The sequence below is a fragment of the Ranitomeya imitator genome, chromosome 4, assembly GCF_032444005.1.
Source record: "Ranitomeya imitator isolate aRanImi1 chromosome 4, aRanImi1.pri, whole genome shotgun sequence".
Taxonomy (NCBI): Eukaryota; Metazoa; Chordata; class Amphibia; order Anura; family Dendrobatidae; genus Ranitomeya; species Ranitomeya imitator.
In genome coordinates this window covers 528,147,307-528,163,165 of record NC_091285.1, presented here as the reverse complement: position 1 = coordinate 528,163,165, position 15,859 = coordinate 528,147,307, and the positions used below count along the sequence as shown (strand labels likewise).

General features: G+C 46.8%; 1 protein-coding gene across 1 annotated transcript in view; it reads left to right on the top strand.

The window, feature by feature from the left end:
- The window catches only part of VPS33B (VPS33B late endosome and lysosome associated), a 121,728-nt gene that overhangs the window by 51,221 nt on the left and 54,648 nt on the right, over positions 1-15,859 (top strand). The window contains exons 6-10 of the mRNA XM_069766166.1: positions 956-1,023; positions 1,117-1,162; positions 8,378-8,472; positions 10,127-10,231; positions 14,864-14,960. Of these exons, the coding sequence (XP_069622267.1) occupies positions 956-1,023; positions 1,117-1,162; positions 8,378-8,472; positions 10,127-10,231; positions 14,864-14,960 (411 nt within the window). The remainder of the gene's footprint in view (positions 1-955; positions 1,024-1,116; positions 1,163-8,377; positions 8,473-10,126; positions 10,232-14,863; positions 14,961-15,859) is intronic.

Here is a 15,859-nt window from a genome sequence, read left to right as displayed (position 1 = left end):
ATTGCTTTGGGAAGAAGGGGAGCAAAAAATGATAACGCAAAAACAGAAAATCCCAAGGTGGTGAAACGGTTAAGTCTTATTGACACCTGTGATACGATTCTATCATGCAAGAAAATGCGACCACACTAACGCTGCTTTCACACATCAGTTTTTTTGACGGCACAATCCGGCGAATTTTGAAAAAAACGGATTCGTCACAAATTGTGAAAAACTGATGCAACTAGCTAATCCGGTCTGGAGCCGAATAGCTGGTCCGGAGAGAAAGAGATTGATTCCTGGGAATAACACGACCTACAACCGTCATCATTGTAGCCTGGTCTTCTTGTGACCAAACGACGCTGATGAGCGTCGGAGTCAGCATCCTATTGTCTGTGTATCGCACGTATTAAATAAATAAATTGAAAAAAACGGCGTGCATGTTAATTTTTTTAACTATCTGAGGAAGTCCGGGCGACAATGATGAGAGCTGGATTCAGCACCCGGCGCCTGGGGACAGCGCTAACTGTACTGCTTTTCCCAGACACCGGTATGTGTCACACTGATGACACACGAATATCATCCATGTGTCATCAGTACGCAGGACGTATTGCACCGTGCTGCCAGCAAAAAATGGACATGTCAACATGTTTTGCTAGTGGAAACACTGACATGTGCGCCCCTATACATTTGAATGGGACTACGTGTGTAACTGTCACCACACATACCGGACACGCTGACATCTGAATGGCGCCTTATCTGTGTGGGGATATGGTGACTTCTAGAAATGCTCCATGTGACACTGGGGAGTCGGACGAATCTCTTGGCCAGTCTTTAATGAATATCTCTCTTCAAAATGACCTGATATGTAAGATCCCCTCCTAATTTATAGGCTACTAACACCCATAAAGTTAAGGATAGTAAGAGATATCTGCTGACATAAAAACGATGCATAAAATGCCTAATTTGTCTTCTGTAGATCTCGTAAAGGCGGACAAGAAAGCCGGCGTAAGCAGGAAGTACAAGATAATTTTTAGTCCTCAGAGGGTAAGCACCGTCCGCTCATCTTCCGTCTCTGAATTCACATCCTGTAATCATTGAATTGAAGTGCCAAGTATTTTTCTACTGTTTTTTTTATAGTTTTACACATGTGATATGATTTTGGAGCAGGAAGGTGTTTATGGAGGTAAGTTGGATCTGCAGATCATGGTAATCTGAATTTCTTTATCGCCTCTCATTGGGGGACACAGGAACCATGGGTGTATGCTGCTGCCACTAGGAGGCTGACACTATGCAAATAACAAAATTAGCTCCTCCTCTGCAGTGTACACCCCACCGACTGGCATTAAACTCTTCAGTTTAGCTTAGTGTCAGTAGGAGGTGGACACGGGTCTTTCATTAGACCCTTATCTACCTCAATGTGCGTCGTTTCTTTTCAGGTTTTTTCCGGAGGGATACAGGGTGAGCAGTCACACCTGTATTCCCACAATGCGGACTATGAGTACGGCGTGTACTGCCACCCCGTATCCTCATAGATCCCTCTCCAGGACCAAGATCCTAGCACAGAAGCGTGCTCAGAAGTCCGGTCCTGGCTCCGTCCCTCACCCACTCGCCTACCAGAGCCTGTCGGTTGGAGGAGACGAGGACGTCCATCACAGCTCCGTGGACGTCTCATTCCCCTCAGGTTAGTAACGGCGTGGGATGTTTAGGTGAGTATTTCCCCTCCATTCCCCCGGGATCTTTTCTCCAGATGTTCCCCTGTCCTCCCTCATGGCGTTTATTTTAGAGGGATCCCAGGGACAGCCATAAGCTCTTCTTCCTTAGCGGCCGCAGTTCTCTCCCTGCAGCCGCACAGCCCCTTACAGAGTCACAGCCTAGCAGGCTGCCGCGCCGCTTCCCCCTGCGGTCTCTCTGCTCGGGGGCCACAATGCGTCCTGTGTCTGCACGGCGTCCTTGGCAGGATGCCGTGCCACTTACTTTCTGCGGCGCTCCGACGCCGCGATTCTCCGGCGCCGCGATTCTCCGGCGGCGCTCCGGCGCCGCGATTTTCCGGCGGCGCTCCAGCGCCGCGTTTCTCCGCGAATTTCCGGCGGCGCCGGCCTCTAATTTAGGTCCCGGCTTCTGCCGGGGCCTACTTCTGGCGCCGCGACCCCGCCAGTTCCGTTTTTCCTGGACAGCCTTGGCAGGCTGCCGCTCTTCTCAGTCCCTGCGGCGCACTGCTCCGGCGCCGCGGTTCCCTTCTCCGGCGGCGCCGGTCTCTATTTTAGGTCCCGGCTTAGGCCGGGGCCTACTTCCGGTTTCTCGGCTCCTCACTTCCGGTTCTGCGGGCGGGCTTTTTTCCCGCCCGACATACTGCGCCCTGCCCACTGGCGCCTCTGCGTCTGGCTCCACCCCCTTCCTCGTGGGTCCCTCGGCCGGTGTGCACCGCTTCTCACAGCAGCAGCCGCCCTCGCAGTGCCTCACGCAGCGCGCCACGCTCCTTCACTCGCATCTTCTGTGGCTCAGCATCGCAGAATCAGCACCTCAGGGAAGTTCTCCACCGAGGACAAGTGGGACATCTTCCAGGACCGGGTCCGTGAGTAGCTGCACTGCAGTCTGACACCCCCCTCTGCCCACTGTCCCCTAACCCACTGGCATCTTCAGGGTCCCTAAAAATGTCTACCTCTAAAGGGGGCCGCTCTCGTCCCCCTACCTCTTCATCTTCTGCCTTAGTCACGTACTTTGCATGTTCGTCCTGTAACAGCAAACTTCCCTCAGGTCAGTCCTCCCCGCTGTGTCAGTCCTGCAGCAACCCGATTGTTCCCACCGCCCAGGATCCCCCGGCTGTTCCGCCCGAGAGTGATCCCCCCCATCCCAGGCTGGGCCGCCTCTCTGTCACAATCGGTGGCCGATTTAACACGGGTATCTCAAACCCTAGTGTCCGCGCTGGATCGGTTACCCCTGCAGTGGCCAGCGGGTCGCAGGAACCGCCGCCCGAGCCCTCCTTGACTAGCCACAAAAGGTCCAGACAGGAACGTCGGTCTGAGTCCTCTTCGCGCTCCATCTCGCCGCTCGGCCCTCCCCCGCGGTTGGTGTCCCACCGATCCTCCTCCCCTGAGTCAGGCGAGGCATTATCTGATGCGCCTTCGGAGGATACTTCGGAGCTGGATCCTAACCAAATCGCCACCATGAGTGAGACAGTCCAGATCCTCATTGGGGCAATAAACCAAACATGTGGCATCAAGGATCCCTCTACGGAACCCGCAGATCAGGCGGTTTCGTTCAGACGGGCCAAACCACCTTCAAAATTTTTTGCTCCTCATCCTGAATTCGAGGAAATCGTGTCCAGAGAGAGAGAGAACCCCACTAGGCGTTTTCAGAGGGGAAAACGCCTGGGTGTGTTATATCCTTTTCCTCCAGAACTTGCCGCCAATTGGACGGCATCTCCCTCGGTGGACCCCCCTGTTTCCAGGCTGTCCACCAACACGGTGCTTCCTCTGTCCGGCGGAGCATCTCTGAAGGATTCTAACGATAGTTATAGAATCCTTCGCGAAATCTGCTTTTGAAGCGGCTTCAGCGGCTCTATGTCCAGCTTTTGCGTCCACTTGGGCTTCAAAATCCATCTCAAAATGGGCCAAGGATCTTCGGCGGGGTATCCTGGATGGGGCGCCTCCCGCGCAATTAGCGGAACTTGCCAACCAGATTTCCCATGCTGGTGAATATCTGGTTTCCGCCTCCCTGGATGCCGCGTCTTGTGCGGCTCAAGCTTCCAGCAATGCCGTTGCCATCCGCCGGACCGTTTGGCTCAAGGCCTGGCAGGCGGACTTGTCCTCCAAAAAGTCCCTCACTAGTCTGCCCTTCCAGGGCTCTCGCCTCTTTGGTTCCCAGCTGGACCAAATAATTAAGGACGCCACCGGGGGTACAAGTTCTCTTCTCCCCCAGGCTAAGCCTCGTCGCCCTCCTCCTAGACGACAGTTTCGTCCTTTTCGGCCTTTTTGTCGCTTCGCTGCGTCAAACTCCTTTTCCCAGCAGCAACAGAGGCCACAGGCACGTCAAGAGAAGAAGGCGGTGTCCTTTAGGCCCACTCCGTCCTGGCGTCCTCGTTTCTCCCAGGGTAGATCCTCCAGGCCCAGGACTGGAAGATCCACCTCGGCATGACTCTCGGCAAGACTCCAGCCCAACTCCCAGATTGGGCGGCCGTCTTCTCCTTTTCAGGGACGTCTGGATTTCCGCAGTAGAGGACGCATGGGTCAGGGAAGTTGTATCCTCGGGATACAAAATAGAGTTCGCTTCCCGACCTCGGGATCGTTTCTTCCAATCCCGTCCTCCAAGAGACCCCGCTCTAGTTCCGGGCTTCTTCTCAGCCATCGCTTCTCTGCTCAAATCCGGGGTAATCGTTCCTGTCCCAGAAAAGGAATGCTTCACGGGTTTCTACTCGAATCTTTTTGTGGTACCGAAAAAAGACGGCAAAGTTCGTCCCATTCTGGACCTCAAATTGCTGAACAGGAGAGTTCGCCTGAGACACTTCAGGATGGAATCCCTTCGTTCAGTAATTGCTTCCATGGAGGCTCAGGAGTTTCTATGCTCAATAGATATCCAGGACGCCTACCTCCATGTCCCGATATTTCCCGGACATCACCGTTTCCTGCGCTTTGCAGTGCAACGAGATCATTTTCAGTTCGTCGCCCTGCCGTTCGGTCTCGCAACCGCGCCAAGAGTGTTCACGAAAATCATGGCGGCGCTGATGGCCATCTTGAGAGTCAGAGGCCTGGTCCTATTTCCATATCTTGACGACATCCTCATCAAGGCTCCGTCCTTCGCTCAGGCCCACGAAAGCCTGTCCATTGTTCTCGACACCTTAGCCCGTTTCGGGTGGCTGGTAAACCGGAAGAAGTCCTGCCTTATTCCTTCTCAGCGCATCATCTTTCTGGGCATGCTTTTCGATACTCGTCAGAGCAGAGTCTTCCTTCCCACAGACAAGAGATCCACTCTCTGTCGGGACATACGCTTGCTCCAGGGTCCTCGACCTCCCTCCCTCCGTTCGGCCATGAAGGTTCTGGGGAGGATGGTAGCTACATTGGAAGCGATTCCCTTCGCCCAATTCCATTCGCGACCCCTTCAGCAAGCCATTCTGTCTCAGTGGGACAGGTCGGTCTTCTCCCTGGATCGACCGATCAAACTCTCCTTTCGGGTCAGGCGGTCTCTCAACTGGTGGCTGACGTCACCTCTCATCTCCCAGGGCAGGTCCTTCGTTCCAGTTCACTGGCAGGTGGTGACAACGGACGCCAGCCTGCTCGGCTGGGGTGCGGTTTTTCGCCACCTGACGGTCCAGTGCCGCTGGTCGCTGCAGGAGTCATCTCTGCCGATCAACGTCCTCGAAATTCGGGCCATCTTCCTGTCCCTCCGCCACTGGGAAAGGATTCTCAGGGGCCTTCCAGTCCGGATCCAGACGGACAACGCCACGGCTGTGGCATATGTCAACCATCAGGGGGGGACTCGGAGCTCCTTGGCCCTTGCCGAGGTATCCAAGATCCTCCTTTGGGCAGAGGCAACGGTTCCGGTGATATCCGCGGTGCATATCCCCGGCGTGGAAAACTGGGCCGCCGACTTCCTCAGCCGCGAGGGCCTCGCGGCAGGGGGATGGTCCTTACATCCGGAGGTCTTCCATCAGATTTGTCTTCGATGGGGAACTCCGGATGTGGATCTCACGGCGTCCCGAGTCAACAGGAAGGTTCCGCAGTTCGTCTCCAGGTCCCGCGATCCTCTCGCAGTGGGCGTCGATGCTCTGGCCATTCCTTGGTCACAGTTCGAGCTGCCCTACCTGTTCCCACCCCTTCCATTACTTCCCAAACTGTTGAAGAAGATCAAAGCGGAAGGGGTGCCGGTCATCCTGATCGCCCCGGATTGGCCCAGGAGAGCTTGGTTCGCGGAGCTCGTCAACCTTCTCGCGGACGCTCCCTGGCGCCTTCCAGACAGGCCCGATCTGCTGTCCCAGGGTCCGATCTGCCACCTGAATTCTCGGTCGCTCAGTTTAACGGCGTGGCTGTTGAGACCGCGGTTCTGAGAGCGTCTGGCCTTTCGGACCGGGTGATTCACACCATGATTCAGGCTCAGAAGCCTTCGTCTTCCAGGATCTACTACCGCACCTGGAAGGCCTACTTCCGGTGGTGCGAGTCCAACCGCCTTCCGCCTATGGTTTTTTCCCTGCCTTCTCTTTTGGCCTTCCTTGAGGCAGGACTGGATTCGGGCCTGGCTCTTAGTTCTCTGAAGGGTCAGGTCTCTGCGCTTTCCATCCTCTTTCAGAAGACCTTGGCCTCTCGGCCACAGGTTAAGACCTTCTTTCAGGGGGTAGCCCACGCCGTCCCGCCGTACAGGGCCCCTGTGGAGGCATGGGACCTAAACCTGGTACTGGACGTTCTGAAGGTTTCTCCCTTTGAACCTCTTAGGGAGATTCCTCTATCAGTTTTATCATGGAAGGTAGCCTTTCTTGTGGCCATCACGTCCATTCGCCGCGTTTCCGAGCTGGCGGCCCTGTCTTGCCGTCCTCCGTTTTTGGTCATTCACCAGGACAAGGTGGTCTTCCGGCCCCCTCCTTCTTTTCTTCCTAAGGTGGTTTCCACCTTCCACCTCAACGAGGACATCGTTCTACCTTCCTTTTGTCCAGCTCCGACTCATCCTCTGGAGCGATCGTTGAACAAGCTGGACCTTGTCAGGGCAGTGAGGATCTATCTGGACAGAACGTCCACTTTCCGGAAGACGGATTCCTTTTTCGTCATTCCTGATGGCACGCGCAGAGGCCAGCCGGCTTCTAAAGCGACTATTGCTCGATGGATCAGAATGGCAATCTTGGAGGCTTACCGGGTCAAGAACAGAGTGCCCCCTCCTGGGATTAAGGCTCACTCTACCCGGGCAGTCGGCGCCTCCTGGGCGGTGCACCACAGGGCTTCCGCCCTACAGCTGTGCAAAGCGGCAACTTGGTCTTCCATCCACACGTTCGCCAAATTTTACAAGGTCCATACCTACGCATCGGCGGACGCCAGCCTAGGCAGAAGGATCCTGCAGGCGGCAGTGGTGAGTCCTCTGACCTGATGGAAGTCTGTTTTTCCCGCCCTTGGGACTGCTTTGGGACGTCCCATGGTTCCTGTGTCCCCCAATGAGAGGCGATAAAGAAAACAGGATTTTTGGTTGCTTACCGTAAAATCTGTTTCTTGAAGCCTCCATTGGGGGACACAGCACCCTCCCAATGTTTTTGTTATATGTTCTCTGACTGTTCTCACGTTTACAGTTCTCAAGTTTGTGGTTATGGTTTTTCAACCTTGTTCTTTCTCCTACTGCTTTCTCACTAACTGAAGAGTTTAATGCCAGTCGGTGGGGTGTACACTGCAGAGGAGGAGCTAATTTTGTTATTTGCATAGTGTCAGCCTCCTAGTGGCAGCAGCATACACCCATGGTTCCTGTGTCCCCCAATGGAGGCTTCAAGAAACAGATTTTACGGTAAGCAACCAAAAATCCTGTTTTATGTTGTTTCTTTTAGTGGGGATAATTGACATTAATATTAACCCCTTCCCTAATGTGTCATTTTCCATTTTTGCACTTTCATCACCCTCCCACACACATACATTTTATTAAATGATTTTTAAGTCTTGAGGGCTTGTTATTTCACGGGATGCGTTGTATTTTTGAAAGACATCATCCATTTTATCATGTGATGTACTGGAAATAAATTTCCAAGTCCAGCGAAATAGTGAAAAAGAGAACAATTTTTCAATAGATTTTTGGGGAGTCTTATTGACTGAGTTGATTATAAGGTAAAATGACTGGGCGCTATGATTCACCAGGTCTGGATGATTACAGCAATGCCAAAAATGAATTTTTTAGTTTTTTTTCAATCGGTGAAAAAAATTTAGCAAATTTGTAAATAAAAAAATTAAAATGTTGTTTTTGTATCCATTTTCTGAGATCCATAACATGAGCTGACTTTAACAGGAGTACCGTCATGCAGGCATATGGGTCTTCAGCAGACCTCCATCTGTCATGGCAACTCATCATGCCCTGCCATCACGTTGCCAGCGCTGTGGGCGATTAGAACAGCGCATCACTCTTAGACGCACAATGTAAATGCCACTGTCACAGATTGTCAGGTTAACAACCTTGGGTGGAGATTGGCTCCATATGTATCTTTTTGAGGCAAATGATGACTGAATAATACAGCTATCACCTGTCGGCAAAATTCAGGCTCCCATCAGGGTTGAGGAGCCAGCATATGGTGTAATGGTATGCGATATGTTGGTGAGGGGTTAACAGATAGCAACTAATGTTATAAGGCAGTATAAACTGTATGAGGACTTGCATGTATGAAAATGAAAAAGCTAAACTGGAATATCCTGACAAAAAAACTGTTTGGGATTTTTTTTTTACACAGATGTAACCAGTGATGAATGGCATTTTTATCTTCTCCCCTTGGATGATGATATCATCAGTATGGAGCTACCAGAATTTTATCGGGACTATTTTCTTGTGAGTATTAGTTTTTTCCTAAATTATGTGACAACACTTTTTCAAGGGTCAATATTGCCCTTTAGGATTGCTGCTTCCAGTAGGTGGCGCTAGTGTTCTAGTCCTCTTGCTCACAGAAGAGGCAGTTTTCATTTTTATTTATCCAGATGTGCATGGCCTATATGTCTCCTTACACCTTCATGTCAGGTATGTCACTTCCCGCAAGGAGAGCAGTACAGTGCTGGCACATATGAAATCACCACAATGTCAATGTCTGTTATCAATCGATAGGAAAATCTATCTACACATCATTATTCTTTAAACACACATTTTTCAATCACACTTGCTTCTTGGTTAGCATATTCCTGCTATCCTGTGAAGTATGGAGGAATTAAGAGAACGTTCAAGGGGACGTGCTTGACTTTCTAACTTTTTGGAATCCCTACATCCTAACCAGGGATGCACAATCTTTTTAGTACAAATGCCATATTGCCCAAGTAAACCACTACCTATGAAATACAAAGGGGCATTACCATCTGAGTCATTTATGAATTATCAAGAGTATCTATCTGATAGATGGGAGTCATTGGGACCTATCAGTAGAATGGAGTTGTTCTTCTCCCCAATTCGGCACTCCAAAGTCATTTATATCCTGGATGTGATTGTTTCTAATGTATAACATGGAAATTGCAGAAACAACTTGGCATTTCTCAACTCTCATAAACTGCACTGGAGAAAGCCACAACCTTCACCTTACTACTTTATGAGGAGCTAAACAGGTGTCAAGAGATCCTATTCTCTCTCGATGTCCATACAGTAGACCATTAATACTTCTTACTACATCCTAGCTCCCACACTGAACATGTGAGCTGCCACCAGACAACCATGATTGAGGACCACACAGAATCATCATGCTTTCCCCCATACAACAAGGTGCGCACATCTGGTCTATACTTATTCCTGACATCTTAACTGTCTGTAAAACTTTGTGCCTAAAAGTGTTCTTAAAAAGTCTCCAGGAGTCTGTGGGATGCAGCGACCATGCTGTGGTGCTAAATTTAAAGCAAAATCTGCTATACATATCTTCTATAAAAAGCCCTTGCTTTAGTGATCCTAATGGTCTTTGTTTCATAGAGTGATGACACTACCTTCTCCTGACCGCTGCAGCAAATTGCTGGCCTCACTACTAATGACATCTCTGGCTTCAGGTGCACACGGAGGCCAGTGATTGACTGCAGTGGCCACCTGAAGGTAGTCAGAACGTCATCACTGCGGAAGGACTTGCAGGACCATCCGAGCGGCGAGGAATTTAACAGGTGAGCTAGAGTTACTTAATTATTTGAAGTTATCATGTCCATTTTTACACATCTCTTGGACACCCTTTTGGTAATTATATTTTGGTCCAGAGCACAAACACAACTGATATGCAGTATGTCACTTCATATCTGAATTTCTATTGAAAAATAGCTTATTAACATTCTTACCATAAAGCCTCTGCACATGTCAAGGAAGCTACAGGTAACTTTTGGAATAATAGTTTGTGCAGTTCTCAGTTCTGCTAATATTGGCCATTGTGGGTGATCTCTAAGAGCCTTCACTGTCTCATTAGTGACTTGCTGTGTAACATCTCTGATGGCGCATAAAGTGGTGGTTATTTTATTTTTATATATTTAAGGAAGGAGACCAACGGTGGATTGGAACTGTGGTCAAGGCTCTTCAATTGCTGAATTCTATCTTTGGACCAATGTCAAAGGTCTATGGGATAGGAAGGAGTGCTAAGGTAATATAGTATTGTGCTTCTTACATATATGTGTGTGTATGTGTATATATATATATATATATATATATATATATGTATATGTGTATATATATATATATATATATATATATATATATGTATGTATATATATGTATATATATATATTATAGTGGTATGTAAAAGTTTGGGCACCCCTGGTCAAAATTAGTTAAGCAAGTTGAAGATGAAATATCTCTAAAAGGCCTAACGTTAAAGATGACACATTTCCTTTGTAGTTTAGGCCAAAAAATTATACATTTTAAAAATTACGCAAAGTAAAATGGGCCAATGCAAAAGTTTGGGCACCCTGCGTGGTTAGTACCTACTAGCACCCCCTTCTGTGTGATTTCTGGGTCATATTGCATGCACTGCTATTTTGAGGTCTAGTCACAGACTTTAATGTTCAGATCAGGGGACTGTGAGGGACATTGTATAATTTTCAACTTGTACCTTTTGAGGTAGCCTATTGTGGATTTTGATGTTTGTTTAGGATCATTATCCATTTGTAGAAGCCATCCTCTATTCAACTTCAGCTTTTTTACAGATGGTGTTATGTTTGCTTCAAGAATTTGTTGAAATTTTATTGAATCCATTCTTCCTTCTATCTGTGATATGTTCCCCATGCCATTAGCTGCAACACAACCCCAAAGCATGATTGATCCACCCGCGTGCTTAATGGTTGTCCAGATGTTCTTTTCCAGAAATTCTGTGCCCATTTTTTCCTCCACACATATTTTGGTCATTGTGTCCAAAGAGTTCTATTAACCTCAGTGGTCTACAGGACTTGTTTCCAAAATGCATCAGAGTTGTTTAGATGCTCTTTTGCATACTTATGACAGTGCATGTTATGGTATTGGCGCATGAGAGGTTTTCTTCTGATGACTCCCCATTGAAGGCCATATTTGTTCAGATGTCTTTGAACAATAAAACAATTTACCACAACTCCAGAGTCTGCTAAATCTTTCTGAAGGTATTTTGCAGTCTTATAGCATTCTGCTTTGTAGGCCTCCACCATTTTCGTTTTCAGAGTGCTGGGCAGCTGTTTAGAAGAACCCATGGCTGCTGTTTTTTTGGCACAATGTTAGAGAAGACTGGATTTTTATAAAGCTCGAAAATCTGCTAATTAAGGTCTGAAACCTTCATCAAAGTTATCGGAGTACACAAATCTCCAAACGTTTGCATTGGCTCATTTCCTTTTTATAATTTTTAAAATGTAAAACATGAAAAAATAAATATTTTTTTTTTGTCTACAATACAACGTAAATGTTTACCTGGAGGCCTTTTAGAGATCGTTTCAGTTTGCTTAACTGTTCATAATAACAGTACATTTTGACCAGGGGTGCCCAAATATTTTCATGCCACTGTATATACAGTGGGGCAAAAAAGTATTTAGTCAGTCAGCAATAGTGCAAGTTCCACCACTTAAAAAGATGAGAGGCGTCTGTAATTTACATCATAGGTAGACCTCAACTATGGGAGACAAACTGAGAAAAAAAAATCCAGAAAATCACATTGTCTGTTTTTTTTATCATTTTTTTTTTGCATATTATGGTGGAAAATAAGTATTTTGTCAGAAACAAACAATCAAGATTTCTGTCTCTCACAGACCTGTAACTTCTTCTTTAAGAGTCTCCTCTTTCCTCCACTCATTACCTGTAGTAATGGCACCTGTTTAAACTTGTTATCAGTATAAAAAGACACCTGTGCACACCCTCAAACAGTCTGACTCCAAACTCCACTATGGTGAAGACCAAAGAGCTGTCAAAGGACACCAGAAACAAAATTGTAGCCCTGCACCAGGCTGGGAAGACTGAATCTGCAATAGCCAACCAGCTTGTAGTGAAGAAATCAACAGTGGGAGCAATAATTAGAAAATGGAAGACATACAAGACCACTGATAATCTGAAACCAAACTGGAACTGTTTGGTAGAAACACAACTTGTCGTGTTTGGAGGAAAAAGAATACTGAGTTGCATCCATCAAACACCATGCCTACTGTAAAGCATGGTGGTGGAAACATCATACTTTGGGGCTGTTTCTCTGCAAAGGGGCCAGGACGACTGATCCGGGTACATGAAAGAATGAATGGGGCCATGTATCGTGAGATTTTGAGTGCAAACCTCCTTCCATCAGCAAGGGCATTGAAGATGAAACGTGGCTGGGTCTTTCAACATGACAATGATCCAAAGCACACCGCCATGGCAACGAAGGAGTGGCTTCGTAAGAAGCATTTCAAGGTCCTGGAGTGGCCTAGCCAGTCTCCAGATCTCAACCCTATAGAAAACCGTTGGAGGGAGTTGAAAGTCCGTGTTGCCGAGCGAAAAGCCAAAAACATCACTGCTCTAGAGGAGATCTGCATGGAGGAATGGGCCAACATACCAACAACAGTGTGTGGCAACCTTGTGAAGACTTACAGAAAACGTTTGACCTCTGTCATTGCCAACAAAGGATATATTACAAAGTATTGAGATGAAATTTTCTTTCTGACCAAATACTTATTTTCCACCATAATATGCAAATAAAATGTTAAAAAAACAGACAATGTGATTTTCTGGATTTTTTTTTCTCAGTTTGTCTCCCATAGTTGAGGTCTACCTATGATGTAAATTACAGACGCCTCTCATCTTTTTAAGTGGTGAAACTTGCACTATTGCTGACTGACTAAATACTTTTTTGCCCCACTGTAGTTACCTAGGTTGAAAAAATACCTAAGTTCATCAAGTTCAACCTTTCTCCACCAATTATAAATTTTTTGTCATTAAATTATCTATATCCCGCAATGTTATGTACTGAGGACATAGTCCAGCCCTTTTTTAAAGTCTGATGTAGTGGCTAACATTTCTACTTATTGCAGTAGGGCATTCCACAGTCTGACTGCCCTAACTGTAAGGCTGTGTGCACACATTGCGGATTTTTCATGGTTTGTTCACGTTTTTTCGCTGTAAAAACGCATACATTATGCATCCCATCATTTAGAATGCATTCCGCAATTTTTGTGCACATGATGCGTTTTTTTCAGCAAAAAAACGCATTGCGGTAAAAAACGCAGCATCTTCATTAATTTTGCGGATTTTTCGTGTTTTTCCGCTATTTAACCCCTTCATGACCTTGGGATTTTTCGTTTTTCTGTGTTCGTTTTTCACTCCCCTCCTTCCCAGAGCCATAACTTTTTTTATTTTTCCGTCAATTTGGCCATGTGAGGGCTTATTTTTTGCGGGACGAGCTGTACTTTTGAACGACATCATTGGTTTTAGCATGTCGTGTACTAGAAAACGGGAAAAAAATTCCAAGTGCGGTGAAATTGCAAAAAAAGTGCAATCCCACACTTGTTTTTTGTTTGACTTTTTTGCTAGGTTCACCAAATGCTAAAACTGAGCTGCCATTATGATTCTCCAGGTCAGTACGAGTTCATAGACACCTAACATGACTAGGTTATTTTTTACCTCAGTGGTGAAAAAAAATTCCAAACTTTGCTAAAAAAAAAAATAAGAAAAATTGTGCCATTTTTCGATACTCGTAGCGTCTCCATTTTTCATGATCTGGGGTCGGTTGAGGGCTTATTTTTTGCGTGCCGAGATGACGTTTTTAATGATGACATTTTGGTGTAGATACGTTCTTTTGATCGCCCGTTATTGCATTTTAATGCAATGTCGCGGCGACCAAAAAAAGTAATTCTGGCGTTTCGAATTTTTTTTCTCGCTACGCTGTTTAGCGATCAGATTAATGTTTTTTTTTATTTGATCGGGCGATTCTGAGCGCGGCGATACCAAATATGTGTAGATTTGATTTTTTTTTATTGATTTATTTTGATTGGGGCGAAAGGGGGGTGATTTAAACTTTTATATGTTTGGTTTTTTTTCACTTTTTTTTTTACTTTTTTTTTTAACTTTTGCATCGCCTCTGCTACATAGCAGTGATCTGCTGTTCGCTGCTATGTAGCAGAATTGCAGGTGTGCTGTGAGCGCTGACCACAGGGTGGCGCTCACAGCTACTGGCGATCAGTAACCATAGAGGTCTCAAGGACCTCTATGGTTACAATGGAGAAGCATTGCCGACCTCCGATCATGTGACGGGGGTCGGCGATGACGTCATTTCCGGCCGCCCGGCCAGATGCGGTAGTTAAATGCCGCTGTCTGCGTTTGACAGCGGCATTTAACTAGTTAATAGGCGCGGGCAGATCGCGATTCTGCTCGTGCCTATTATGGGCACATGTCAGCTGTTCAAAACAGCTGACATGTCCCGGCTTTGGTGCGGGCTCACCGCCGGAGTTAGGGGGATTAAGGGGTTAATGCATTGGGAAGCTCCGGAAAAAAGTGTCAAAAACGCGCAAGAAACGCGTCAAAAACGCGACAAAACCACGAGAAAACCGCATGCGGATTTGTTGCAGAAAATGTCCGGTTTTGCTCAGGAAATTTCTGCAAGAAATCCTGAACGTGTGCACATAGCCTAAAGAACCATTTCCTATTTAGCTGCAGGAATCGCCTTTCTTCCACCCGTAATGCATGCCCCCAGATCCTTAGTATGGTCTTAGTATATATTTCTTACAATGGTGACCATGTTCTTCAAGAGCAGTCAGCTGACTTACCTGTATTGTTATATATACATTATTTACAGATGGCATATGACATGTGGAAAGACCTCCTTGAAGATGAAGAGAATATTCAAAAGGAGAGAAAACCCGATCTTGGACTTGTCTTCATGATTGACCGAGGTTAGTATTATTTTGGGGAATATACACTGCTCAAAAAAATAAAGGGAACACTTAGGCCGGCGTCACACTAGCGAGTTTTACAGACGTATGAGCGCATAAAATACGTCCGTAAAACACGCCTAACAAACGTCCCAATTATTCTCTATGCCCCTGCTCCTATCTGCCGTATCTTACTGATCAGTATTATATGGCTTTCTACGGCCGTAGAAAATCGCAGCATGCTGCGTTTGTCACCGTATTGCGCAAAAAAAACGCAAATGAAAGTCTGTGGAAGCCCAAAAAATACGGATTACACACCGACCAGCAGTGTGACTTGCGAGAAATACCCAGCGGTGTTAGAGAGAAAAGCCGGCAATTCAGTGCGGTGTACAGTAAAATCACACTGACAGCTTACAGTAGAATAGGTAGAATAACTGTGTACACATAGAATAGGTGTGTATATATATATATATATATATATATATATATATATATATATATATCCAAAAATGAGGCAGCACTCCATAGTTCCATAAAAAACGTGCAGGGTTTAATTTACCCACATGATGTGGCAACGCTTCAGCTCGCAATGAGCTTTTCTCATATATGTATGTCAGTGAGACACATATATGTATATATATTAATATTTCATACAGCGCTAGATAGCTTTAAAGCCGGTAATTCAATTGCCGGCTTTTGCTATCTCCTTCCTAAACCCGACATGATATGAGGGTGTCCTCATATGAACTCGAGCCTGGGAGCTTTCTAGGAAAGTTCCCACGCTCCAGGAACAGCCAGCAGAGGGCGCCTCACCGCAAATGAAGGTAAATATAGGTCATTGACCTACTTTACCTTCATTCCCCGGAGTTTTGCAGCCACGAGCACCGCTGCATTAGCAGAGCTCCTGGCTGCAAAATGTT